We start from the raw sequence: 27942 nt of genomic DNA, 5'->3' as shown, positions 1-27942 counted from the left end.
CATGGCCCTGGCGTGTCAGTTTCACACACAGGAGCGGTTTATGGCATAGGGGCAGACTGTGGATGTGCATATTCTCTCCTACTTCACTTAGCCTCTTAAATGTGATCAGAGGCCTGTATGCAAAAAACAAAGCAAAAAACCCCTCACGTGGAAAGACCCTCCACCCTCATTTTGCCAACCTATGGATTGTGTAAGTGGGATCCTGCTTGGGAACCGACCTGCCCAGGCCACAGTTTTCATTCAAAGCATAATGTGGATGGGGGTGAGCAAGTCCAAGGCTCACTTCTGCACCCCTTCAGTTTGTGCTGCAGCCATGTGTGACCTCTTCTCTAAGAGCACTGCTAGATATAGCTGCCACTGCTGGCAAAGGCCCTGCATTTCCATCTCCCCTTCCCCCATGCTAGCATCTCACTGCTAGGCACCATTATGTTTCCCCCACCCCTTTTAGCAGCTATGGAAGTGGGCAGCAACACCCTCAGTGCTATGATGTCATGCAGTGAGATTTACTGGAGGAGCAGTTGCAAAGAAACTCAGGGCTTCTGCTTTGGCCAGCAGTCTCACACTCTGCATCATTTCAAGTTCCATCCTGAGGAATGTGTTTTTGCTTGCTTTGTGACACTGGTCTGTCTTACAGTCTTACCATCCGGTTAGTATATAACCTGAAACCTTTCCACATTGTTCTCCACAGAATGGCGAAGCTTCCTTGTTTGAAGTGAACATCCGCTACGTCGGAGGGCTTCTGGCTGCATATTACCTAACTGGAGAAGAGGTTTGTTCCGCATCGTTTCATACATGGAGCGTCTGGGAGAGCTGCGTTTGTTCATACACCCACCCACCCAACACACACCATCGCCCCCAGAGAACCCTAACCACCAAACCCTTCGAAGCAGTCCCCTGTGTCTCAGCAAGCTAAAAATCTGACTCCTTTTATAAATATTGGAATGCTGATGATGGCTGTTAATTAAGTCTTGCATAATTACCTTGCCTGGCTCATCTGTATAGATATTTTCTCCCGTGGACAATTTTTCCTAAATAGCTCTTTGGTTTGGTACATTGGTCCCCGCTGAAATGCTGTTTGCCGTGATCTTGGCCTTGCGTTCAGAACTTGTTAATTTCCTGATGTTCAAGAGAAGAACTTTCATAGCTCCCTCAGGGTCACGTTAAATGCTGCAGTGGGGTAAGTGTCATTTTTAGTGGCGGCTGTTTTCCGCTATATCGCCAAAAAGCAAAAGCAGCCATGAGTGTCAAGGCAGCTTGACAAAGCCCTCAGCTCTGTTTTCTGCCTTCCAAGGGATCCTGCACCATTCTGTGGAAGCCCCCCCCCTGAACTGCAAGGGCCCCCCATGTTTTGTAACCACCACCAAAACTCAATCCAAAGACAGAAAGTCCCATTAGGATGTTCATTTATCGGATGAGTAATTACTTACCTTCAGAACTTTTAGTCAGAAGATACAGCAATCTTGTAAATAATAAGGCAACAAAAGTTACCAACTTACAGAAAAACAAAAGACTAGTCTGCTAAGAGGGTGCATTCCTATGCCAGCTGCAGTGGAAGGGAACCCACTTTCTACAGCCGGCATGGAAACACCTGCTACTTGCTGTCTTAAAGGTAAAGGTAAAGGGAACCCTGACCATTAGGTCCAGTCGCAGACGACTCTGGGGCTGCAGCGCTCATCTCGCTTTACTGGCCGAGGGAGCTGGCATACAGTTTCCGGGTCATGTGGCCAGCATGACTAAGCCGCTTTCTGGCGAACCAGAGCAGCGCACAGAAACGCCGTTTACCTTCCCGCCGGAGCGGTACCTATTTATCTACTTGCACTTTGACGTGCTTTCGACAATTGAGAGAGGGTGGGAAATGGAAACCTTCTCACTTTGCACAGCATGCTGTGTGTGTTTGAGCTTGTTGCTCCATGCAAACTGGTGGCATGAGTTAGCATACATCGCAGAATCCTACGCAGGGATTCCACCAGGCACATGCTAGTCCTCTGTGCACTGAAGAGGGAGAGAGTGGTAATGCAAAGAAGCTGCCTTGGGTATCTTTGGCGGGAAAGGCAGGCTATAAATTTGCTAAACTACATAAAAATAAATAAGCTGTCTTTGAGGCAACTTATCCTCATGACTGATTTTCTCATCAAGCAACCTCTTTTGAAAATCAGCACCTCAGCACATGGAGCTGTGGCCTTGGATTTGAGAGGGCTGGTTAGAAATCCTAGCTTGCTCGTGGATTTCAGTCCTTGTACTTGCAAAAAGCACAGACACCCCGACTGATGCTATGCAAGGACAGAAAAGGTACAATAATTCACTGCCGAGGACAGGATTTGGTACCTTGAAAATTCCAGCTTTCATTTGAGAGGGGTTCCGGCCTGTATGATTGCAAATGTAGTCTTGCAGGTGTGTGAGCAACATCTGGTGATGCGGCATAAGCCAGAGAGGGACTCCTCTGTCTGTGAGATTTCCAAGGATCAGGAGGTAGGGCTTTGGTTTCCCTCAGGAATATAGGAAGGTGCCTTATACTGAGTCAGGCCACTGGTCCTTCTAGCTCAGCAGTGTCTACACTGACTGGCAGAACCTCTCTAGGATTCCAGACAGTGTTCTCCCCCATCCCTACCTGGAGATGGGATTGAACCTGGGACCTTCTGCATGCAAGGCTGGTGCTCTGTCACTAAGCTACAGCTCACCCTATTCTACAGAAACAGAACGAATGATGCTATCTCTCCTTTCCTGGTTCCCTGCCCCAAACCTTAATCTTCACACCTTGAAAATATGTATTTGCATACAGATCTGGAGGGAATCATGCTGCCTATTCAAGCTCTGAGAACCTGGGCCATCCCTGATGACCCAAAGTCCCAGATCTGGTTTGGAGAGGAAGTTGCTTTTAACTGACAGGCTTTGAATGGGCAAGGTATGAACCTAGGGCAGGGGGAAGAGAAGGCCTTAGTGATACCCCCGCAGCCTGTGGTGTGTCCCTCCAAAGATGTTTCTTCCCTTTTGAGTGAATGCCATCTGTTTTCCAAAGGTGATGCAGCCTCCAGCCTCAACAAAGATTAATCTCCCTTGCCAAAATGAATTTTGCTGAGCGATAAAATTCCACTGCAGTACGCTTTCTCCTTGTTTTCCCGCTGCTCCCAAGTACAAGCAAAGGCTGTTCGCATCATATATTTCTGATGGTGGGCATGGAGGGATTGCGCAAAATGCCCAAGGCAGAGGCTGGAGCATTCAGTAAGCTCCCTGTCCACAGATCCAGCTGGTGGCTTTGCATATCTGAGCAAGAGAGTTAAACGAATCCAGATCCAAAAATGGAAGGAGTTGTGTGCAAATGTTTTAGCATTTTGCTACTTAAAAAATAATAATCCTAGTGTATTTTGAGTTGTGGAGCTGTTTATTTTAGTAGCTCAGCCTACGCCAACCTGATGTCTTCTTAATCTTTTCAACTGCAACTCCCCTTGACACCTGGTTGACGAAGGTTGCCCTACCTCTTTCAAGTATGTAATTTGTGGCAGTTTCCACTCTCTCTTCCATTTCTGATGAAATTCTGTGACATGCCTGGCTTAGGTACATCCAGGTCATTCTTCTTTCCACCTCTTCTCTCTTCCTGGACCTGATCTTTGCCATCTAAATGAAAGGCCCCCAAATATATAAGGAAACAGCGTGGACTTTATGCTGCAGGGGATTTCCATCAGTTGCAGCTTAGACTCACATAGGGCGGCTTGAAGAAAAAAGCTTGTGCACGATCCTCTAAGCAACTTAATAAGTTTCCTGTTGTTGTGACTAATCTATTGAGCACTGGTAGTAATTGTTCCTCAAAAGAATTGGCAGGCCCAGATTGGGGAGACTTAATTTGCCAAGTTAAAAAAACAACAACCTTGGAAATGAACTAGAACAGACAGTAAAAAGTTAAAAAAGAAATGAGGAAGACATTAACGATGGACTTGAAGTTCTAGATCCTGGTGTTCATTGTGTAGTAATTAACTGTGAGCAAAAAGGCTGTATATTGACACTGTATTAGGAGCTGTTGTGGTTGTGCTTCAAGTTTCAGACCCCTTGAGGTTTCAGTTTCCTGAAATCATTTTTGTCTCTTGGCGTGAACATCTCAGTCATGCAGTGCCCATCCTGCTCCACCCACCCTTCCAACCAAAAAAACAACGATAACACTTCTTACAGCAGAGTGAAGGCATGCCTGCCAAGGCATTAGCATAAGAATATGTGGAGAAAAGCCATAAGCCAGCTTCTCCGAGTGAGTTGGCAGTAGATCAGGTGGCAGGATTTGAAGCTGAAACCTTTGACTTACTGGTTAGTCTTTACTCAGCTGGTTAAAGGAGCAATGGCTTGTGGGGAGGGGGGGGGGGAGAGATGAGCTGTGCCACACGAGGAGATGCCACGTTTTTCATGCCAGATGTAGGGACGCATTCACGTAATCCTCTTCATTTTCCATTTCCTCAGATAACACAGGGCTCGCCTGTAAATTACATGGATGGTGGGAGGGGAGGCAGAAATGGGGAGAATGCAAATGCGGAGTCTGATAGTGAGTAGGCATCTTATTGCATACGACTTACTTGTGCTGAGTCCCAAGACTGCAGACGAGCTGAGGTCTTCTCAGCTCTCATGACCCCTCATTGTTTAAGTGAATGTACATCACACATTCTTGGCCAAAGCCCTTCTTGCTAAAAATGTCCAAAGTGGGTCATTTCATAGATTATTGCTTAGTATCCTAAACTGGCAACTCCTGACTGGCAACAGGTTTAAAGGCTGCTGTATTGGTATGAAAGGTGGTATAAAGGTGGTATGAAAGAGGCATCCTTATCAGTGGTGTTTACACCCATTTCTTTTGTATGCTATTGCATCTGGTCAAAGAGAGCTTTGCAGGCTTACCAGGGTTTGTAGTGGGCTGAGTGTGCACCTTATAGACAACAGTGCCTCTTTCCTATCATCCTAAATGCTCTGCAAAAATGTTGCCTGTCTCTAGCTGTAGAAGATCAATTTCCAGGGTGAATCTTTCCTCACCTCCTCGAGTCATTCACAGGTGACTGGTTCAGGTGCAGTCACTTCATCTCCCTTTGCATTAGGGCTGCTGTTTCAGATCATGAATTCATCTGCGTCCTGGTTTGCTTTGGAGGGATTTGGGGTTGGTGTGAAGCTGCCATCTCCAACCTGATGCCCCAGCTGACGGTTCAAATAGTTCATTACATTTGCATTGGGGGGGGGCCCTGTGGCCAGTGCACACAAACACATTGCATTTGATCCTGGCAGAAAAAATAAAGTCTGTGTGGATTGAAACCCCAGCCTCCCTCTTTGTGAAGTGCCTCTTACAAACTAAACATATGGAGACTTCTATTTGGAAACCCAACACAATTTGCATTCCTGCACAGTTCTTATTTTCCTTATCTGCTTTCTCACTGTGTCCTTCTTCTCTTTCTCTCTCTTTCAAACAGGTCTTCAAAAGCAAAGCCCTAGAACTTGGAGAGAAACTTCTGCCAGCCTTTAGCACACCTACGGGCATCCCACGAGGAGTCATAAACCTGGGCAGGCAAGGCACATATTGTTAATCTGATGTCTTCAATAAATGCAGGTGCTGCATCTGGTACAAGAGCAGGCAAGCCCAGCTAGAGGGTAGGCTAAAAGTCCAGCATTCCATTTCCAGCGGCCAGGTACCACTGGGAAGCTCACAAGCAGAGCATGATGGTGGTAGGCTTCCCCTAGTGCCAACATGTTGCCGTCCAGATGTTTTGGACTACTTCTCCCATTGTCCCTGATCACTGGGCATGCTAACTGGGCCATGCCTCTACTCCCCAGGCCACACCCCTCACTGGCCCTGCTTAACACCCCAGGTGTTTTTGTCTGGCTGGAATATGCCTTTGCTCTTCTATGTGGAGGATAGAGAGAGGAATGTGTTTGCAGAAACTAGCCTACTGTTCAAAGGCAATATTTACATTATTTGCTGTGCCCACTGCTGCCTCTAGCCCCACCCACCATTGGCATGTGGCCCCTGGAAGGTTGCTCAGAAAGGAATGTGGCCCTCAGGCTGGAAAAAAGTTTTATACCCATGCCCTAGGCAAACCTGAACTGGCCTAAACTGAAGCATTTGCTGCTTCAAATATTTGGTTGTATACGCATGAGACATACCTCCTCTCAGCTCCATCTTTTTATGTCCTAGAGTTAGGGGCTGGGTAGAGGAAAGAAAACCCTCCCTCTCCACTTTCTCCACACCAGATCTCGCTTTCAAAGCATTGCTGACATCCCTGTAGTTCCCTCACAATGGATAGCTCAGTTGGTAGAGCACAAGACTCTTAATCCCAGGGTTGTGGGTTCAAGCCCCATGTTGGGTGAAAGATTCCTGCATTTCAAGGGGTTGGACTAGATGACCCCCATTGTCCCTTCCAACTCCACAATTCTATGATCCAATGAAATAGCTTTCAGGTAGAGCTCACTCCCCACCCCCCACCCCTGCCCTGGCCAGCATGCCCACCCTCAGATAGAGTCCGGCTTGTTTAAGGAGGCTTCCTCATTCCCTTGCACCCACATACAGCAGCTGACTGAGAGTTTCACCCTAAGACAGGTAGAGGAACTATGCCTGGGTGTGGGGGATGGCATCTTCTAAAACGAAGAGTGGGCAGGCATCCTACCACTCTGGTGCTGCATAGTGATGCATAGGCTTTTTGAAGAATGGAGCCTGAACCCCACGGACAAGGGTACAGCCAGGGCACAGCCTCTGGCCAAAAGACCAACAGCTGCTGGGATCATCTGCCCCCCCTCCTCCCTCCCCACAAGAACTGCATCACAATGGCCAGCTGCTCTGAGCACAGCTGCCAAAGGGCATTGGCTATTTTGGGACTGCTGATGGAACGTTTCAAGAAAAGCTGGATTTTTCTTTGTTTGTTACCCTGCCTCTTTATTTATCATATGTATAAAATGCAACATGGTAAATATCACAGTAAATTTATGTACAGTATGTGCGAAAGGTGCCTTGAGGCTTAGGGACAACCCAATCTGAGAGTCTCCGCTTTCAAAGTCAGTTTCTGTCTCTCATGGTGGCAGACAGAAGCAACTTTTTGAAAATGTGATCTAATGATTGGGAGGACAGGGGGAATAAGAAGAGAAGCAGGTCAGAAGAAATAACTGATTCAGTGGCATAAACCATATCATATTCCTGGATTGCTTGCAGAGGTGGGGAAAGTTAACCACAGCCCCTCTATTTTTTGTGTGACAGAAGGCATCATCTTACATCAAGGCCTTTGCACACTTTTATCGTAATTTTATTTATTTATTTATTTATTATTATTATTATTATTATTATTATTATTATTTATACCCCCGCCCATCTGGCCGGGTCCCCCCCGCCACTTTAGTTCAGTCTTTCAAGTTGTAAGATCTTTCTATAATTCTTCAGCCACATAAACACCTCTAGGCACGCCAGGATTTTCTTCACCTTGTGAAACTAGTCTCACCTATTGAAAAGCTCTCAGGTGTAAGGTCTTGGAGAGCTGTAGCCGAGAGGGAGTTGCAGATGAACCCAGTGGCCTAACTCTGTACAGGACGTGGTTGTGGTTTTTTTCTCACACTGTGCCTGTTCTGCAATGGGTTACAGTCTGGTTCAGGATGCTGTTCTTATGAAGTCCTGTCTGTTTTTTTCTATTTCTTTTTAATCCGGCTGAATCAGCATTGAGGTGAATTTTGAAGTGCAGAAGCTCATCTCGATAGCCCCCATAGCTAATCTCTCTCTCTCTCTCTCTCTCTCTCTCTCTCTCTCTCTCTCTCTCTCTCTCTCACACACACACACACACACACACACACACACTCTCTCTCTCTCTCTCTCTCTCTCTCCACACACACACACACACACACAAACAAGCAAGCAAACAAACAAACAAACAAATGGGGTCTTATGCTATGTGGTGCTGCTCTTTGTGTGTGTATACCACTAAAAATACAGCACATACAACAGCACTACATAACAGAATGCCCAGTATATTAGGATTAGCGATGACAGCAATCCTATGCATAAATTCCAGGAAGTAAACTTTGTTTAACTCAGTGCTGCTTACTTACGACTGCACAGGTTCGACACTAGGCTTTCACAAAAGTTATTCAGGCAGCTGTAATGTAACCTGATTAGAAATGCAAACAATCCTGCAATGAAGTGTTATGATTTAAATTGCTAGTGTGAAAGAGAAACCCGCATCAGAGAAAAAGAAGTACGGTACCTAGCCTCTGCTTGGTTATTTTCCCCATTTTCAAACTTTCTCCATGCTAATTTGTCACAAACACATTTGAAAGCCTTGCCAGAGCAATGGGGGCCTGTCAATTGCCCGGTCACTCCAGTACATGGCATTGATGCTTCTGCTCTGAAGAAAGTCGCGCTTCCCCTCTGTCCCTTTCCACTAAACTCTATATCACCAGCTAGGCTTTTTGCCCCAAATGTGTGGCACTTGAGAAAATGATACTGATGGGCTAGAATCCTCCAGACGTCTCACCGGCAACCTTGGCTAACACTGAACAAATGAAAATGTTTGGAGGTTTCTTGAGGCTTTACGGACTCTGAAAGAGCAGTGTGCTGCGATGGGAGGGTATGGAGGGGGCAGGGGAGCTGAATGAGAACATAATGAGAACATAATCCCAAAGGGGTGAGAGAAAAGGGCATGGTGGTGACGATTATCAAAAACATCTGACTGGGAAGGAAGGAAGAAATCTGCACAGACCCTGCCCCTGTTAATCAAGAAGAAGCAAAAGGCCATACAGGTTTTCTGTCCTCTCTCCAAACCCCCTTTCAGTTTTCTGCAACTTGAAGCAGAACTTGTGCCTGTGGAGAAGTAAAGTCCCACTGAGTTCAGTGGGGCTTATTTCCAAGTAAGTAAGTTTAGCATTATTGCAGCCCCTGGCACGTATCTTATGCCTGTTGCTAGAGGCAAACAAACCTGGATTTATGACCCCAAAAAAATTCTTATAACTTGACCCTATTAATCTTGCTTTAGTGACAGTAGTACAGAGGATGAATTGCTAGGCAACCACCATCCAAAATGCTTTAAAAATAACAAAAATGTTGAACCCAACGTTTATGTGTTTAATGATTTTTTATTTTTCTCAAGTATGTACAGTAACCAGGCAGCATATATAAAGCAAAATTAAAAGATGCAGACCTTGCCCTCAAGCTTACAGCCATGACACTACACATATACACATAAGGACATAAGAAGAGCCTGCAGGATCAGGCCAAAGGCCTATCTAACTCCAGCATCCTGTTCTCACAGTGGCCAACCAGGTGCCTCCATGGGAAACCCAGAAGCAGGCCAATGAGATTCCTCTGAGACACCCATGCACAGAGGATGAAAGCAACATAACTTCCCCATTCTTTTGCCTCCCAGCAACTGGTATTCAGAGGTAGCTGCCTCTGAACATAGACATCTCCTTCAGCTAATAGTTGTTGACAGATCCATCCTTTGTGAATCTGTCTAATTTCATAATGCCTTTTGAAGGTAGTTTGGGTTCAACTTCTGTTGGAGGTGTAACTGTCCGTGGAAAATATCTTGCCACACACCCATCCTATTCTCTAAACACAAGGCAAATCCACACTGTACATTTACACTCAATGCACATTTAAAGCACATGACTTTCCCCAGAGAATCCTGGGAACTGTAGTTGGTTAAGAGTGCTGGTAATTGTAGCTATGTGAGGGGGAAACTACAGTTCCCAGGATTGGGGGGGGCAGGTTATGTGCTTTAAATATGAGTTGAGTATGCTTTGAATGTATGGTTGACATCTCACCAATTGTCTATAAACCTTGAACCAGCGATCCTAGTGCCTGCTGCACAGGCCTTTCAGCGCCATCTGCTGTCTCCCCCCAGTTGGAGCAATATTAACTCATCCCTTTTTTTTTAATTAAAAAACAAACAAACAAAATCAAGAGAAGGGAGCATTGCACAGCAATCTGCCACCCATGATCATGCTATTCAAGAGATTGCAAAATCAGGCCTGCATCTCTCCTGAAATGAAAACTACTGAAATTCTCCCAAACCAGCATCTGCAGAGGCTATTTTCAGATCAAACCCTGAAAGATATGGGTCGCTGTGCAGGAGGCAGAGATTATTAAAAAGAAAAAGAAAGACTGTAATCAAGAATGTTGTGTTGTGAGATTGAAGCAGATAAGTGAGAAACTTTCTGCCTTTGGTGAGCAAGTTCTTAACATTGTAGTGGCTCTCTACAGTGTTCTCAAGGACTGGGGCTGCATGTGTTATTTCTGGTTTAAGACCAGAAGCAGCACTTTGGTTGCTTCAGGCTTTTGGTTTTGTGCTCTGGATTATCCCAGTTACCAATGGCTGGTGCTGCCCATGGTGTTGTTTGCATTCTGTGTGAATGTGGGAAAATGTACACTGTTCTCAGGCTCACACAGCCTGTGACATTCAGGCCAAATACAGCTTGCTAACCTTGTCTGAGAACTCGCTCACTAGTACAGTCTTATCCAACTTGGTGCCTTCCAGATCTTTAGGACAAAACTCACAACATGCACAATACAAATTAATGGCAATAACCAAGAAGCCACAAACATACCAATTTTAATTGCAGCAAAAAGATCAGGGAAAGATAGCCATAGTATAGTTGTTTGAAGGTGAAAAATGATCAAAGTCTTTAAAAGCCTATTTAAGAAAAGCAGAACTTCTGGGACAAGGTGAAAAGACTTGATTTTTTTAAAAAAATCGTTGCATTTGCTCCTTCTCAGACACTGAAGGGCATGTTCCAGTGTTTTCAGTTTGCTTGTATGGAAGAAGAAAATGGATCTTACCAGCCACATCTGTTAAGTCATGGTCTATGTCCAGGGTGTGTCCTGGGGGCCGCATTCCCTTCTGTGCAACCTGCTGGGGGCCATTTGCCATTGGTGGGTGGCATTCAAGGCAAAGTGGGAAGGGTAACTAATGTGCAAATTGCATTCTGTACAGGAGCCTAGTTTCTTCACATTCACCCACTCCTCTCTATCTGCCCTTGAGGCAGGCAAGAGTCATTTTCTGAGTTCACAAGATACATTCCAGCCAGGCAAAAACACTTTGAGGACGGCGAAAAGCAGGGCCAATAGTGTCAATAATTCGGCCGTCCCGGGGGCCAGCTGTTAGACTGGTCCCACAGGCCAAATATGCGATTGCTCTCACAAACGTGATGAACAACACACAAGTCAGTAAATAAGGCTAAACTGCTTTATTTACATATAAACAAACTGGGAGCTCTACATCATGGCTCGCTCTCTCTGGCATCACAGCCAGTACAGTGGTGCCTCGCTAGATGAATTTAATTCATTCCACGGGTCTTTTCTTATAACGAAAAATTCGTTTAGCGAATCCCATAGGAATGCATTGAATTTTTTTTTGAATTTTTTTTTTTTGCCCATAGGAACACATTAATTGAATTTCAATGCATTCCTATGGGAAACCGCGATTTGCTAGACAAATTTTTCATAAAACGAATTCATCTAGCGAGGCAACCTCCGCTTGAAAAATCCTTTCGTTAAGCGGAAATTTCGTTAAGCAGGGCATTCGTTAAGCGAGGCACCACTGTAAAGAGAAAGAACAAAAGAGGACAACAGTCCCATGTAGTACAGCAAGATAAACCCGCCTACGTCACTTCCACTCTGTGGGAATGAAAACACATACAGTCATATGATGCACAATAACCCTATGACTGCAGATGGGGAATGAATCCTAACAAGTAGGAGGTGTGATTGGGGAGGATGTGTAGCCTGGGAGACTGCAGAGGCCCAGAGAGGGGGCTGCCTTTGGCCCCTGGGCCTGAGGTATTCCACCCCTACATCTAGGTTCACAGTTTTCGAACAGCTGCAAGGAGTCCTTTCCACATCTGTTCCACGTACATTGGAAGCTTCCTTCTGGCAGTGACCATGTAGTCCTTTATTGTTTACTCTGACTAGCAGTGGTTCCTTTAGGGGCTTAGACAGAGGCATCTGTCTAATGGAGAATCACCTGCTACCTGGGGGGTCTTTTTAACTGGAGATGAGCTTGGGGTCTTTAGCATGCAAAGCATGTTCTCTGTGGTTGAGCTGTGGCCCTTTCTCGGTGAATTTGTCTGCTGAGAAACTCCTGCACACTTGTCAGTCCTTGCAGATGATTCTGGGACAAACGGTCAGTGACTCAGGCCTGGTGAAGGCTGTAAGGGAGGGCTGTGGCCCTCCAGATGTTGCTGGACTACAACTCCCATCATATCTGGGCATGGGCTGTGCTGGCTGAGGTTGATGGGAGTTTGAGCAGAGCAGCAGGTTCCCCATCTCTTCTGTACGGCAAGGCTGTTCTCTGGGTAGTGCACTTCAGAACACATTGAACACACTCTGGGGCACTGTAGAAGTGGAGTATTGGTAGTGATGGGGGCCACTGACCTTTTTTTTTTTTGAGGCACCCCGTTAAATCTCTGAGGAATCGCAGCATTACCAATAACACTGTTTGAAAGCCACTGACCTACAGATAGACCTTGCAGTGAATAAACTGTGCCAGCTTTGCAGGGGGGCTGCCTCTGGGAGTCTGCTTTCTGTGATTAGCAATTTAATGCTTTCTTTTCTGCCCCTGCAGTGGGATGAGCTGGAGCTGGGGATGGGCGTCCGCAGGAAGCAGCATTTTAGCAGAATTTGGCAGCCTCCACTTAGAATTTGTGCACCTCTCAGAGTTGTCCGGAAATCCTGTTTATACTGAAAAGGCAAGTACATTCCTTACACATTCACTGGTACGTTCCTCCTCCCTAGATGTAATTGTAGCTTGTAATAATAATAATAATAATAATAATAATAATAATAATAATAATAATTTATTTATACCCCATCCATCTGGCTGAGGAGCTCCTGAGGAGCAGGAACCTCTTGCTGCAGGCACCCCCAAACTTTGGCCCTCCAGATGTTTTGGACTACAATTCCCATCATCCCTGACCACTGGTCCTGTTAGCTAGGGATCATGGGAGTTGTAGGCCAAAACATCTGGAGGGACGCAGTTTGGGGATGCCTGGCCTAGTCTGATAAGGTGAGCTTGTGGTGCTACACAAACCTGCCCATTGCCTCTTTGGTGACTCAGACTCAAGCCTGCAGCTGCCTGGCTCTGCCCGCCAGGTTGCGTCAGTCTCTGATGAGCTGGATGGATCTCCAGGAGCAGTTGCTGTCAGCACTCTCCCTCCAGCCCCAGAGCCAATACCCAGCGAGTCATCAGGGTTAAGCGCCTTGGCTAACTCTAGCAATTGTACTGGGGCACCTTTTTGACTGTCTGTCAGTAAAATAAGGCAATCCTGAATGTGCTGTCCTGACCGACGTAATGAGGACACTGTGGATAGAAAGCCTGAGAAGCCCTTAGAAGACCCAGTTTGGGAAAGCAGAGTTTTTTTTAAAGAAAAATCCTGATTCTTTTATGGTTCTTTCTAAAAAGCAGCTTAGTGCTGTTGGCCATGTCCAAAGGAGGGTTGTGTGCTTAAGCCCATGTACTGCCCCCGCCCCAACTTCTTAGGCCTGCCAAAGTATCTGTTGATGAGAGAGATGCGTTAATACTAAGACAGGTTTATGCCCCCCTCTAGGTGCACACTATTTTGTGATTATGCAATTTCCTCCTTCAGCAGCTCAAGGAGCTCCTCTGGAGCCGCTTTCAGCTAATAATTGTATTAGCGTTGGTTTTTTACCTTGAGGTTTTATTCCGTGCTGTTGTTCATTGTGTGTGAGAGAACGAAGAACTAGATGTGCTGCTGGGAACCTTCCTTTCCTCCCTTGCTTCCTCCCAGCTCAGCATCCCTGGAATAGCTCACTCTGAAGGAGGCAAACTGCTCCAATTAGAATCAGAACCCACCCCTCAAATCCAGCAGGAGTAGATCAACCCAGGGTTCCACCCTGGGAGAAACCGCTCTGATAAGTTCTCCCTGCTGTTTCAGCAAGACACCTTGTGAACAATCAGCCCGTTCCCAGAATGGATAATAGGAAGGCAAGATGCAAAAGGGCAGGGGCAGCAGAGAAGCAAGAGACACAAGAGTAGCAGGAGATGAATGTGAAACAGGGAAGCCACGGAATCGGAATGGAGAAGATAAGGCCTGAACAGAGCAGGGCAGCAGAAAGGCCCATTGCATAAGAGTGATGAAGTTTACCGAAGGACGGAGTGAATGAGAAAGGACATGAGCAGAGAAGGAAGATCAGAGAAAGGAAACCTAGTAGGGTGGGAAAGGCAAAATTGGAAAGGAAGAGTAGAAACGCCCCGGTGAGAGGGTAAGGGCCACTGCCTTAGCCATGGTTTGTTCAGTGTAGGTGTAATATTTTAAACACGGGACAATGCAACCCATTGTTTGCAAACTCTGCTTTAAACCTGGATAGCTCAGTTGGTTAGTGTGTGGTGCTGATAACGCATTGCAGGGGGTGGACTAGAGTATCGTCAGCATCCCTTCCAACTCTATGATTAACCTAGGGATATGTCTTGTTCATAAGACATCCTATGGTGTATGGTGAGAGCTCTGGGTTTGGGGGAGGGGGGAGGTTCTTAATGCTTTTCCAAGAGGCCGACTGAATCTCCATTGTGCTATTAAGCCCAGCCAATCAATAAGTGTGAGAACCGGCTTGTTTAATGGATTCGCCTGCTTTGAACATGCAGTAGATTAAAGCTAAAGCTGCGTGAGAAAACAAAAGCGCACAGGAGGAACCAGTTGCAGACAGCCATCTAGAGGGAAATGGGCTTCTGAAAAGCTGATCAGCTCATTAGCGCACAGCCAAGGCCGCCTGGGCACTTTAATAGGGCACTGCCTGTCCCTGTTTGTTATGGACACATCATTAACATGCCAGGTTCTTCGGCTGCACCAGTATGATGATGATGGTGATGATGATGATGTTGGATTAAGCAGTATGATGATGATGATGTTTATTAAATGTATATTCTGCCCTATACCCACAGGTCTCAGGGTGGTTAACAGGATAACAGTTGTGATTATGTGGCTGGAACCAACTTTTTTAGTTAGTTAAAAGCACCTGAGGCAGACTTCATACTCAATCCTAGTTATTGCTAACCCCTGTTTGTTGCTTAACCCTGAACTGGATTGCAGGGGAAGCTGCCTTAACCATGGTTTGTTCAGTGTAGATATAATATTTAAAAAAGAGGACAGTGCAACCCATAGTTTGCAAACACAGTTTTAAACTCTGGTTTCACTTTCTAGTTCGTAAACCAGTCCTCCATCACAGTTAAGTGATGGGATTTACCACAACTATGGAAGATTAAAAGAAACTATGATTAAATATTGTGTCTGCATAGGACCACTTTAGCTAGATTTTATAAAATACTAGCTGGCCCTGCCACGCGTTGCTGTGGCTCATCCCTGTGTTTCCCCCCACCCTGTCCCGATCCATGATGTATCCCGTCCCCTCCTCCCCCCCACCCCCTGGGTCATCCCTGTGAGTGGCCCCACCGTGTCCCGACCCATGAGCTATCCCAGGCATCCCCAAACTGCGGCCCTCCAGATGTTTTGGCCTACAACTCCCATGATCCCTAGCTAACAGGACCAGTGGTCGTGGAAGATGGGAATTGTAGTCCAAAACATCTGGAAGGTCGAAGTTTGGGGGTGCCTGAGCTATCTCGTCCCCTCGTCCCCCCCCCATCCCCGGCTCATCCCTGTGATTCCCCACACCCTGTCCTGATCCATGATGTATCCCCCCTCCTCCCCCCCACCCTCACCGAGGTGAGTCCCCACTTCCATTGGGCCTAGTCCAGGCATCCCCAAACTTCGGCCCTCCAGATGTTTTGGACTACAATTCCCATATTCCCCGACCACTGGTCCTGTTAGCTAGGGATCATGAGAGTTGTAGGCCAAAACATCTGGAGGGCTGCAGTTTGGGGATGCCTGGCCTAGTCTGATAAGGTGAGCTTGTGGTGCTGTGGAGAGGGAAGGTTTTCTAGCTGCAGTACCAGTGTAACCGCCGCTAGAGGGCGAAGGTTTTCTAGCTGTAGTACCAGTGTAGCCGCCGCTAGAGGGTGCTTTTTTGCAACCTCTTCTGGCTTCTTTTCCCCAGCATACACTTTTGGATGAGTTGTGTGTTCTGAAACACGGGGTTTGGGGGTGTTTACGTTGTGCAGGTGTGACATCTGTCTACGCAAACGGTATATGCTTCCTCTCACAGTAGCATGGGACGTTGTGTGCAAATTTGAATGCTATCGGTCAAGCGGTTTCGGTGAAAAGTGGAAACATACCCACATGCCCTTTTTACATTTTTATATACTGTATATAGATGTGAGACACAGGCGGTCAGAAACGTCCCCTGTAAAAACTGTCCACATTGAAAGTAGTGGAACTCACATACCTGCCTGAATTTCTCACTGCCAAACAGCTATTAAATTTTGAATTATCAGGAATATTTATTGTGATGAAATGCCAACACCCTTGGCCATTGCCCTTTGTGTACCATAGAACCAGTTATTGGCAGCCTTCAAGCCAGATCTGGCTGCTGTTTGGCCCACCAGACGCCATTGGCTTGGCTTTTCCAACTACCTAAGACAAGAGATGTCCCAGCCAGCCAAAGGTCTTTTGACAAAGGGGAAACAGGAAGGAATGCATGGGAAGTTGCTAGGCCACAGGCTGCAGTTGCTCGGCAACAGATTTGATTTTCCCTTATCAGGAAACTTATAGGAAGCTGCATCTATTTCTTCATTCTTTCTTGCTTACAGGCCTTTAGTTGTCAGCCTGGTGCCTTTGGCCCCTGGTGAATCCGAAGCAATGGTAGGAAAGTGAATGGGTGAGATTTTCTGGCAAGCAGTGTCAATTGTAGCCACATGTCCCAGGACGTGTACTTCTCGGACAGTATTCCTCAGAATACTGATACTGGGGACAGACAAAAGGGAATGTCCTTGTGCTCTTGAATCTGCCAAAGACATTCGGCTGATTACTGTTAGAAGCAGCAAGCTGAGGTAGATGACTTTGACCTTACCTGGCAACACTAGGTTTATATTCTTTAGGAGTAACCCACTGCAAGGCCTGAGACACGAGAAAGGGAGCCCTTTCCCAAACATGAGTGCCCTTGTGGAGGGAGGTTGACATAACACTCACCAAATCACCTCACTTCCTTAGTAAATGTACCAATCTTTACTAGTGGTCTGACTGAATACAGTATAAGGTAGCTTCCTATGTGGAGCAGCAGACCCACAGAACAATGCCTGGCCTACTGACTCCCCTCCTCAGCAGTAATTAAAGGTGAGAGAAAGCTTCCATTGCTTACCCCACAAGCCTAACTAGTGTTGAGTGGGTGATTCACAGCTGGGAAGAGTTAATGCATGTCTGAAAATTAGAATTCTACCCAATGTATTCATATCCTGCACATGTTCTTTCTTGAAACTCCCGTGGAGTTCTAGCCCAGTCTCCCATCAAAGGACTGATTAGCCTCCAGCCCACATAGGAAGCTTCATCACATGCCTTCAGGCTTTTCAGAGCATGCCCTGATACCTTATCTTGTGTTCCTATAGGAAGGTCTTCTCTTGAAGACTGCAGATTTGGAAATGAAGGACAGTGTTTGCTTTCCCAAAGGACAACAAGATGTGCACAGAACTGATTGAAGCTGGTGCTGCTTGGCAGTTTGGTTGGGTGGGTAGTTTGTTTATGGGTTGTTGTCGTTTTAAAAAAAAACCCACATGTGAATTGGAAAAAAGAAAGAAGCTTATCTCTTCTGCTTTCTTTTTTGCTTGTAGGTGATGAACATCCGCAAAGTCCTGAACAGAATTGAGAAGCCACAGGGACTTTACCCTAATTTCCTCAGTCCAGTAACTGGGAACTGGGTACAACGTGAGTATTTCAAGAGTCCCTCGGGTGAGCCAGAGAAATGCTTGCTGATGTGTGGCAGACTTTCTAGGGCCTCTCACTAGGGCAAGAGCATCACGCCAAGGAAACATTAGCCGCCAAATTAAAATCCTCACTGATGCTAATCAAGGAGCTCATTATGCAGGGTGCTTCAGTCAAAGCAATTCTCCTGAACAGATGCAAGAGAGTCATCGCTCACACCCAGAGCCCTGATCCCTGCCAAGTATCTCTTAACATCCGGGACCACATAAGGCGAACTAGAATAAGAGGCGGGGTGGGCAGCCTTGGACAAGTGACCTCCACAACGCACCAACCTTATTAACCCTTGGGATGTTCCTCTTCTCTTTCTTCAGCAGCCACCTGCTGCGGTTGCAAGCATAGGCTGAAAGACTCCTATCAAACAGGGATGGGAAATCTCTGGCCGTCCATGTGATGGTGGACTCCAGATCCTATTGGCATGGTCAGAAGTCAGGGGATTATGGGAGTTGTAGGTCACCAGTACCTCACAGTTCTCCCAGGTCCAAGGGATCCAGGATCCTAGGACTGTTCTCCCCTGTGATTGTCAGAGGGCAAAAGCACTTCCCTAAGCTAAAACATTGCAATGGGGCAGGAAAGACCAGTCCGGGGTGGGGGATAATAATATGAGGGACAAGATAGTTTATAAAGTACTAGCTGTCCCAGCCACGCGTTGCTGTGGCTCATCCTTGTGACTGCCCCCACCCGGTTCCGACCCATAACCTATTCTGCCCCCCTCCTCCCCACCCCCGGCTCATCCCTGTGACTCCCCCCCCTGTCCCGACTCATGACCTATTCTGTTCCCTTCCCCCCACCCGTTCATCCCTGTGACTCCCCCAATTCTGTCCCAACCTATGACCTATTCTGTCACCTCCCCACCCCACCCCCTGGCTCACCCCTGTGACTGGCCACACCCTGTCCTGACTCATGACCTATCCCCCCTCCCCCCACCCCCTGGCTCATCCCTGTGATTGGCCCCACCCTGTCCCCCTCGCAAACCCCTGCAGCCTGGCCAGTTCCCCCGCATTGGTGTTGTTTTCTGTTAAAGGCCCATATTTAGTTGGTTGGAATGTTCTGTTGTGATGCCACTGATAGTATGCAGCCAATGGCAGCAGGTGAGGTGTATGTTCCTTTGATATCCAGTGGAGGGCGCTATTTTTAAAAAGAAAATTCTGTTTTTACCTGCCAAAGGTTTGGCACATGTGGAATCTAAGGTTATGTTGGCACTCGCGTATTGGTCCTGGACGCTGTGTCCAAATTTGAACGCAATCGGTCAAGCAGTTTCCGAGAAAAGTGGAAAGTCCCAAACATGGACCCTTTACATTTTTATATATACATGTATAGATATATGCAGTGGCCCTGCCCCTTTCTTATAATAAGAGAACTCTGGGGCATCAAATAAAATTGATGAGCAGTAGATTTAGGATAAAGTATGAGGAGGTCCCTGATGGATCAGACCAAAGGCTCATCTAGTCCGGCATTGAGTTTTGCACAGTGGTCAAACAGGGAAGGTCACAAGCAGCATATGTTTCACTAGTCCTTCTGTTGCTGCCTGAGCTACCAAAACAACAACAACAACAACCCCCACCTATTTTAAGAATGAAAAGGACACTGATAACAGTGCAAATGGCCCACCCAATCGCACCCATGACCAGCCTTATCCATGCCCGCCCTCACCCTTCATCTACTGCTACATGTGACCCCTGGTGTGGAGAATGTTCCCCCCTCCTGTTTTCAATCTGAGATGAGCCCTGTGTTTATGGGACATTCTCTCCCCTTTGTATTCAATGCGTTCTGGTTCCTTCGTTTTGCTACAGCAACTTTCCTCCATCCAGTGCCCCCCCCCGGATGTTCCTGGCAGTCAGCTGTGCAGGCTAGGGCTTAAGGGAGGAGCTGTAATCAAAAACCTCTGGAGGGTGCCAGGTTAGGGAGCAAGGGTATATTGCCAGGCTTGACTGCTTGAGACCAATGAAAAACTGTAGAGGTGAGTCTCTCTTCAGAACAGGATTTTGATATTTCCAATAAGCTTCAAAACATGCAAGAAGCCAGCCAAGAAAACAGACAAACTACCACATAGTAACCTGCATTTCAAGTGAAAACCATGAATACTCACTGATGGAGAGGCTCACCATACATGTATTCACATCTAGGAATATATATAGCAGTGGGAATAAATTCTGTTCTTTTCTTTGGGGGAAAAAAGGTGATTTGCACATCCTTGGCTGCCCTGAAGAATCTATGAGCTGAGATATAAAAACACCACCACCCCCAGTGTACTTTAAAGTTATAAATCTGTCCAACGGTTTTCCAGGCAGATTTCCCTCAGGCTAGCAGGTTGCAGAGCTGCTTAGTCTGAGTAGGTAGCCTTGGAAAACCTCTGCAATTCAGTATTCTGCACACATTTCCACACCTGGCATCGTGGTTCTCTGCTCAGTCCACCTCCCCTCTTTGTCAATCTGCTAAGGCTATAGAAACCTCCACAGGACTCTAATATGTCACTCCAGGCAGAGAATCACAACTACAAAATCTAGACAGCCTCGCCAGCTGCCAGGAGGTTCTGAACTTGCTATTCTGTCAATTGATGGGCTTTTCTGCTGTAATGCTTGCAGCCATGGCATGTTCCTCATCCCCTGCGGTTTGTGCCCCTCCTGTAAGGAGAACAGAATGTCTGGCGGAAGTATATAGCAACAGGCAGGGCTGAGTGTATGCTGTCTTTTGGAGGGAGTGGTATGGGGTGCAAAATTCAGCTTCCTGGGAATCTGGGTTTTTAAAAATTGATTTTAATTTTTTAAAGCAAGATTCTAGTCCTTAGGTTTGTAGGCTTATGTTTGAAAGTGAAATTCTCAGGAGCTGGAGAAGTTGCAGAATTCCCCAGAGGTCATTGGGAGGGAGGTGTTTGCACCATGTGTAATTCCCCTGCCATGAGACAGTTAATACTTTGGGTGTTTCCAAATGAGATTTTTTTTGGGGGGGGGAGGGTGGTGGAATTGGTGCTGCTTATGCAGCCATGTTTTTTGCAGCATGAACATGTTGACGTCAGCATCAAAATGCCACCCCGTGTTTTTATTAATCTGATTTTCCCCTTTAATGTGGAAAAATCCAATGACTAAAGAATAACCCAAGCCAATACAAGCAGGGATTTTTTAAAAATAAAAATCAGTGCATTTTTCTTGAATGAAATACTTCCCCTTCCAGTTGTTTTGAAACTATATAGTAGTTTCTAAAGCCTGGGAAATAAGAGGAAAGAAGCAAGAAGGAAGGAACTCTGATAGGGTGGTAGGTGCCAGGAGCTACATAAGTTGAGGATGGGAGAAGAAGAGTGCTTTCCTATAGCTTGGATCATCATCGGGGGCCAGCAAAAGGAAAACACTTTTAAAACGAACACTATGGAATTCGCTCCCACCAAAAGCAGCAATGGCCATCAACTTGGAAGTCTTCAAAAGAGTATTAGGCAAATTCGTGGAGGATAATGCTACCAGTGGCTACTAGCCATGGTGGCTTTGTACTACATTCACTGCTTGTATATTTATTTCATAATAAAGGGGGGCACCTCAAAGCAGCTGGAGGCAGTATGCCTCTGGCTATCACTTGCTGGAAATCACAAGTGGGCAGAGGGCTGTTGTGGTCAGCTTCTGCTGCTTCTCTCACGGGCATCTGGTTGGCCACTGTGAGAACAGGATGCTGGACGAGATGGGCCTTTGGCCTGATTCATTGGGACTCTGATATTCTTACATTGGAAGAGGCATTGTACACACACATAGTGGGCATGTCTCCAAAGAGGATATGCTGCAAGGAAGCATGCTATCTTCAGAGTGATTGTTTACACCCCTGTGCAGATTTAATCAAACAATCATATTCGTGTTAATCTATTAACCAATCAAGTTTTCTTTCATTGGATGACAGCCCTAATCTCACAAGGCAATGCTATATTCTTCTTGCTGCTGCAGATCATGTTTCCATCGGCGGCCTTGGGGACAGTTTTTATGAGTATCTGATCAAATCTTGGCTGATGTCGGACAAGAAGGATGCCGAAGCCAAAACCATGTATGACAATGCGCTGGAGGTAAGCCTAATTCCTTTTGCAGCTGAGAAAATGTCACAGCAAACTGGAAGGTGTGTAGGTTACAAGCTGTCTCAAATAACTTTAAACACTGTGGTGCTTAGAGTCAAATCTCACCTCTGCTGTGGAGTCACTGGGCAGCCTTAGGCCAGCCGGCCATTTGTCTTTCACCCTCAGGATGAAGCCAAGGCATGTTTTGGGAACTTTTGGGTGTGGAGGACGCTTTCAAACATCATTTCTGCTGTCCCAGGGTGGGCTCTGATTTTTTAAAAAGAAAAATCTTCCATGTTTTCTGAATGGTTCAGTTTGAACCAGGGAAAATCCACCTGCAGAAGGTGTCCAGTGACATCACCAACATACCTCAGTGCATTCCTGGAGCAGGTCTGCAACAATTTAAAATTTTTTTTTGTTTGTACCACAAGTTTCTTTGGATATTTTTTGTTGTTTAAAGGTGATTAATAGGATTAGAGGTAAAGGAACCCCTGACCATTAGGTCCAGTCATGGATGACTCTGGGGTTGCGGTGCTCATCTCGCGTTATTGGCTGAGGGAGCCGGCGTACAGCTTCCAGGTCATGTGGCCAGCATGACAAAGCCGCTTCTGGCGAACCAGAGCAGCGCACGGAAACGCTGTTTACCTTCCCACTGTAGCGGTACCTATTTATCTACTTGCACTTTGATGTGCTTTCAAACTGCTAGGTTGGCAGGAGCAGGGACTGAACAATGGGAGCTCACCCCGTCGCGGGGATTCGAACCGCCAACCTTCTGATTGGCAAGCTCTGTGGTTTAACCTACAGTGCCACCCGCATTTAATTAATTATGTTTAATAGGATTGTATGTAGGATTGTATCCAACTAAGTCCTACTTTAATGAGCAAACCCATTAAAATTAGCAGACCTAAGTTAGCCACATGCATTAATTTAAATGTTTCTACTCTGACTCTGACTAACACTGGATACAACTGCATATATTTAGTATATAAATAACATAGCGGCTGTTCAGGAGGATGCATGTTTCTCAGCCCTTTGTTACCTTGGGAATAACACCCATTTATTTTCTTCTTAATGCTGTTAAATTTAGGCCATAGAAAAACACCTGGTGAAGAAATCAGCTGGTGGGCTGACATACATTGCAGAGTGGCGAGGTGGCGCCTTGGACCACAAAATGGGCCATTTGGCTTGCTTCTCTGGAGGGATGATAGCGCTTGGAGCAGAGCATGCTGGGGAAGAACAGAAGCAGCACTACATGGACCTAGCTGCAGAAATTACGAACACCTGTCACGAGTCTTACGTCCGATCAGGTAGAAGCTGAGCCTGCACTAAAGATCAGTGCAAAGCCCGCCCCAACCACTCCCAGAATAATAACTCAGTGAGAGAGCATCTGTTTTGCAAGCAGATGGTCCCAGGTTCAATCCCAGCATCTTCAGTTAGGGCTGGGAAGAGCTCTTGCCTGAAACCCTGGAGAGCTGCTGCCAGCCAGAGTAGACAATAGTGAGCTAGTTGGAGCAATGGGTTGACTCAGTATGAGGCAGCTTTTTGTGGTCCTGATACAGCAGGGAGGCCTATGCACAGGGCTGTGTGCATTTGGGACCTCTCCATTATGACTGTCCAGAATCTGTTAAGAAAAGCTACATAACTGTAGTTCCACTGGGGCTATGGATTGGGGATCAACCCCATATCCTGTAAAATCTGAAAGCACACCCGACATGTTCAGCTTTTAACTATCAGGGCTTCTCATAGCTCTGAAAAAACGTTTCTGGTTCTTAGTCATGGCAGATGTATATTTTAGGAGATTCTCCCAACTTCAGCTTCCTAGGTGTGATAAGCATCAAAGTTCTAATCGTCTCTGAATGTCTAATGTATCCTTTGCTAGAAACCAAGCTGGGCCCAGAAGCATTCCGCTTTGATTTTGGCACCGAAGCAATGGCCACCCGACTCAGCGATCGCTATTACATTCTGCGCCCTGAAGTTGTTGAAAGTTACATGTACATGTGGAGGCTGACGCACAATCCCAAGTACAGGCAATGGGGCTGGGAAGCTGTACAGGTATTTCCTCCCAAACCATCATTGCTAACCACCATTCCCTTGCCTTAGGACATGGGTTGCTTGAAAAAAAGAAAAAAGGCTTTCTTTTCTGGCCCCCAAAGACCTAGCCAATTTTGGCAACTGCAAAAAGGTGTGTGTGTGTGTGTGTGTGTGTTTTAAGAAGAGACACCCTTGGGGTGGGTAGAGCCCAGCAGCCTGGTGCGCATGCAAATTCCTCCCTCCCTGGTCATTAGATTAATTATATGGTGAGCAGTGAGGAGGTGATTATTTACCACCTTTGCTGCTCTGCACAAATCAGTTGAGGGGTGGCTATCTGTGTGCAAGTTTGTCTGTTAGATTTGGGGTGCTCTCCTCCTGGAAGCTTGGCCAAGGGCAAATGAGGACCCCTAGTAAAAAGAGGTGATCCACCCATGGCTTAAGAATACATCTGAAGCGGAAATTGTCGTTCAGTTTCTCACTGCCTTCCCAGGTGAGAAAGAGAGCCAAGTGCTGGCCTCTCTTTCACAGCTGAGTCAGGTGCGAATATACTTTCTGTACCATGGCCCTTCAATGCTGGAAGCAGCTCAGCTCAACCACCATGCTTCCGCAATATTATTTAGCATAGCAGTAAAAATACAGGTTGGGGTGGGGAGAAATTCAATTCAGTTCTCATTTAAAGGTGAAGTTACCTAATTCTCACTTTCCGAAGCAATATGCAAACTGCAACTCCAGCTACTCTTTGAAATTCATGCTTCTCTGAGTTTTGCAATGCAGTGCCCCAGCCAAGTAACGGGCAAAAAAAAATGCATACCGGTATATTGGTGTACGGTGTGCATAAAGATGTATATATTAGTAACAGAGATATTTAAAAATGCATTCTTAGAACTCACCTTTGGGGATTGTAAGTTGTTTTAAACTGTTTTTAATGTTTTCTTTTAATGTTGAGGCTCCTGGGAGGGCAGGTAATAAATACGGTAACAATTATAATTGTTACTAGGAAAATTGCTTCGCAAAATTGCATACAAAAATGTGTAAAGTATGAGAAATTCATACTAAAGTGCTGATTAATTTTCATTGGAACTTTTTTCCTTAAAAGGGAAACTGCTGTGGAAATGTGGGGAACTGAGCTTAAGATTGGAAAATTGAGAAACAGAGAGAAACTGAAATTGACAGATTTCACGTAGGCTTCTTAACAGTAGTGGCAGAAGGGACCAGGCTGCAGGATATATAATGGCAGAGATCCAAACAGCTCTATTTATTTATTTTTTGTTTGTTTGTGTGCTCACTTATCAAGTTAGTGCAAAAGGCAAATGAAACATTTTAAATAGTTTTTTTTAAAAAATGTTATTGCACTTGCATACTAAATAAAAGAAAAATAAGAGAATGATGCCAGCATGTGAGAGAAAACGAGAGACTACACTGCATGACATATAAAGGGACAATCTGGCAGTTAGTGAAGATGGGTCTTCACTGTCTGTGTTGCCAGCTTGTCTTGCTGACCACTTGTCCTCCACCAAGTGAATCAAGTTGCGCTTTGCCATTCCACGCTGGCCATTATGGGGGGGGGAGGGGGGAACAATACATAGCCAGATCTCTTAGGAAAGATGGGAGAACAAGAAGGTTTATGGCAGCAGCACTGTCTTGACTCTCTGTAACAAATGAGTGAACAAATCATGTCAGTTCCAGAGAAAACGGCTAGTGTGCTAGTCTGAGGTCAGTTCCAAGGCACAGCCCAAGCAAGACAGCAGAGGAATAGGGGATAGCAGGCAGCAGAATTGGCAGGAGCAGCTCACCCAGGTGGGGCCCTGGGAGCTTCATTGTCCCTAGTCAGCTGACAGGATGGGAAGCCTGCTCTTACCAGCTAGTGAATTAAGTTTGCACAGGTGTGGGGTTCTGCTTCCCACTGAACTTATTTGGTACATTATTTATGTACTGTACCAACCTTTGCACAGACCACTTGGCAGTTTACAGCAAAAAACAAATAGATAGCAGCTGATAAAATCCAGAAAATGAACACAAGCCATTAAAAGCAAAACAATCACCAAAACCAATTTCTAAAAGCATCAGCAGCCAGGTCTCCCCTCGTCCAAATGCCTGTTGAAAAAGATGCATCTTGACCAGCCATCCCTCTCACCTGGAGGTAAACTTTGTGATCCCAGTATCAGGCATTTTGAGATAAAGGTACATGAGGATTCACTCTCTTACAGGGGTATTTTTAAAAATTCCTCAGTTTGTTTAGAGCCATGTTGTTCAGCACATGCATGGCCTCTGATATTCTAGTTGTTGGAAAAGTCTGAAACCTGAGCTCTTCTTACATTTCTCTCCTAAAACAGGGATCTCCAGGTGTACACCTGGTTAAACTGGTAGCTAGGGAGCTGACATTTGGTTGCACACAGAATCCAAGCCACCCTGATACGGTAGTACCAATGAAGTCTGGATGGAGGGGGGAGCATTTGTCAATCTCTCCTGCAAACATGGAAGACTCACCATACCAGCAAATGGTTAGGGTACTTCCAGGCCTTTCTGGAAATTGAAATTTTAGTAAACACACGGTTCTAAGACACTGATTGCAGCGTGGACATCCTAAACCTGAGTAGCCTGTAAGTCACTCTGCACATTTTCTTGCCACAAATGGTTACGGTGTTTCTGAAAAACAAATTGGGCGCACATATCTGAGCACAGAGCATGCCTAGCGCATGTGAGGTGGAGTATTGGGCTATGAGTTCTGTTTCCTCAACACATCTGTTTTGGGTGTAGGGTGGGGAGAACTTGAAGTGGCTAAAGTCCAGGATGCTTAAAAAATTATAATCTGTGCCAAGCAAGGCTCACCACCACACGCATGACATGTACCGTGTTTCCCCCTTTTTAAGGCGTAGTCATAAAATAAGCCATAGCAGCATTTCTAAGCATTTGAGAAATATAAACCGTACCCCGAAAATAAGCCATAGTGATAGGCGCTGTGCGGAAGAGAGCACTGAGCTCCCCGAGTCAGCAGCAGCAACGCCGGCCGCAGCAGTGTTTGCTGAGTCCTTTCTTGCTTTTGGGACTTGGTTACTGTGCTGGCTTGGGATGGTGTGTGTGCAGTTGCTGTTGCTGCTTCGTGTTTTTCAGCTGGATTCTCTGGGTTCTAAGCACTTTCCCCCGTTTGTTTGCGAAGCAGCACTCGGCTGCAGCCCCTGCCTCTCCGGTGGCTGCAGGAGGCTGCAGTTGATTGCTATCTCCTTTTCCATTTCTTTTGTCTTTGAGCACCTGGCCCCGCCCCCTCTCCCCTTCGTGGAATGAAGAACGGAGTTTTAGCAGCATTTCCTCATTATAAAAAAAAGGTCAGGAACTTTTACTTTAACCTCAAAAATGGGATATTTCCTCTCTCTAAAAACAACTCTGACCTGAACACCAATAAAACAGGGGTAGATCACCTCCAGTTTATAAACCCGCAAGTAGATCGCAGTCTCCTGGAAGTTGGGCTCTATACTTTGGCTGATTGCAAGCCTTTGCATCTTTAAAAAACAAAAACCATGCGCCTCTCAGTCTTAATTTTCCTTTAATTCATCCCCCTATACCCTCCTCCAACCATTGCCTCCTTCCATTCCTTACCCCCCTCCCTCTCTCCCCACTTCCCTCACTCCTGTGCGATCTCATTTAGTCATATACTTGCTTTTTCTGTTGTGTTGTCTATTTTATATTTAATAGTATTACCCTTTATGATGTTATTTTTTCTCTTGCGATAATTATTTATTTTTTATCTTTAACTAACTTTCCTTTCCATATTTTTCCATATATAACTCAACACTTTCCCATTCCTTCTTAACTCTTTGGATAGAGTGCCCCCCCCTTATTGTTGTTAATTTTACAATTCCTGGATTTTTTATGGAACCGAACAGCTCGGGTGCTTCAGAATGTGCCTTCTGTTGCTACAGGGCTATGGGGCTTCACTATTTGACCCCCCCCCCAGGTTGGGATTTTTAAAGTAGTTCTGTGGGTCCCAGGGCGCAGAATCACTCCCGATCCTTTCCTTTGTCTAAACAGACCTCTTCCCCCCTGACTTTGGAAGGCTGTGCTTCAAGGGTGATACC

The 27942-nt window shown here is 46.0% G+C and overlaps 1 protein-coding gene across 2 annotated transcripts in view; it reads left to right on the top strand.

Annotated features, from left to right (window-relative positions):
* The window catches only part of MAN1C1 (mannosidase alpha class 1C member 1), a 139550-nt gene that overhangs the window by 107548 nt on the left and 4060 nt on the right, over positions 1-27942 (top strand). For both annotated transcript variants that reach the window (XM_035118282.2, XM_060275795.1), the window contains exons 4-10: positions 689-769; positions 5430-5524; positions 12555-12678; positions 17664-17757; positions 21735-21850; positions 22926-23145; positions 23718-23890. In XM_035118282.2, the coding sequence (XP_034974173.2) occupies positions 689-769; positions 5430-5524; positions 12555-12678; positions 17664-17757; positions 21735-21850; positions 22926-23145; positions 23718-23890 (903 nt within the window). The remainder of the gene's footprint in view (positions 1-688; positions 770-5429; positions 5525-12554; positions 12679-17663; positions 17758-21734; positions 21851-22925; positions 23146-23717; positions 23891-27942) is intronic.

The sequence above is a fragment of the Zootoca vivipara genome, chromosome 6 (assembly GCF_963506605.1).
Source record: "Zootoca vivipara chromosome 6, rZooViv1.1, whole genome shotgun sequence".
NCBI lineage: Eukaryota > Metazoa > Chordata > Lepidosauria > Squamata > Lacertidae > Zootoca > Zootoca vivipara.
Note: the sequence above shows the minus strand (reverse complement) of the source record. Positions and strands in the feature narration are given on the sequence as shown.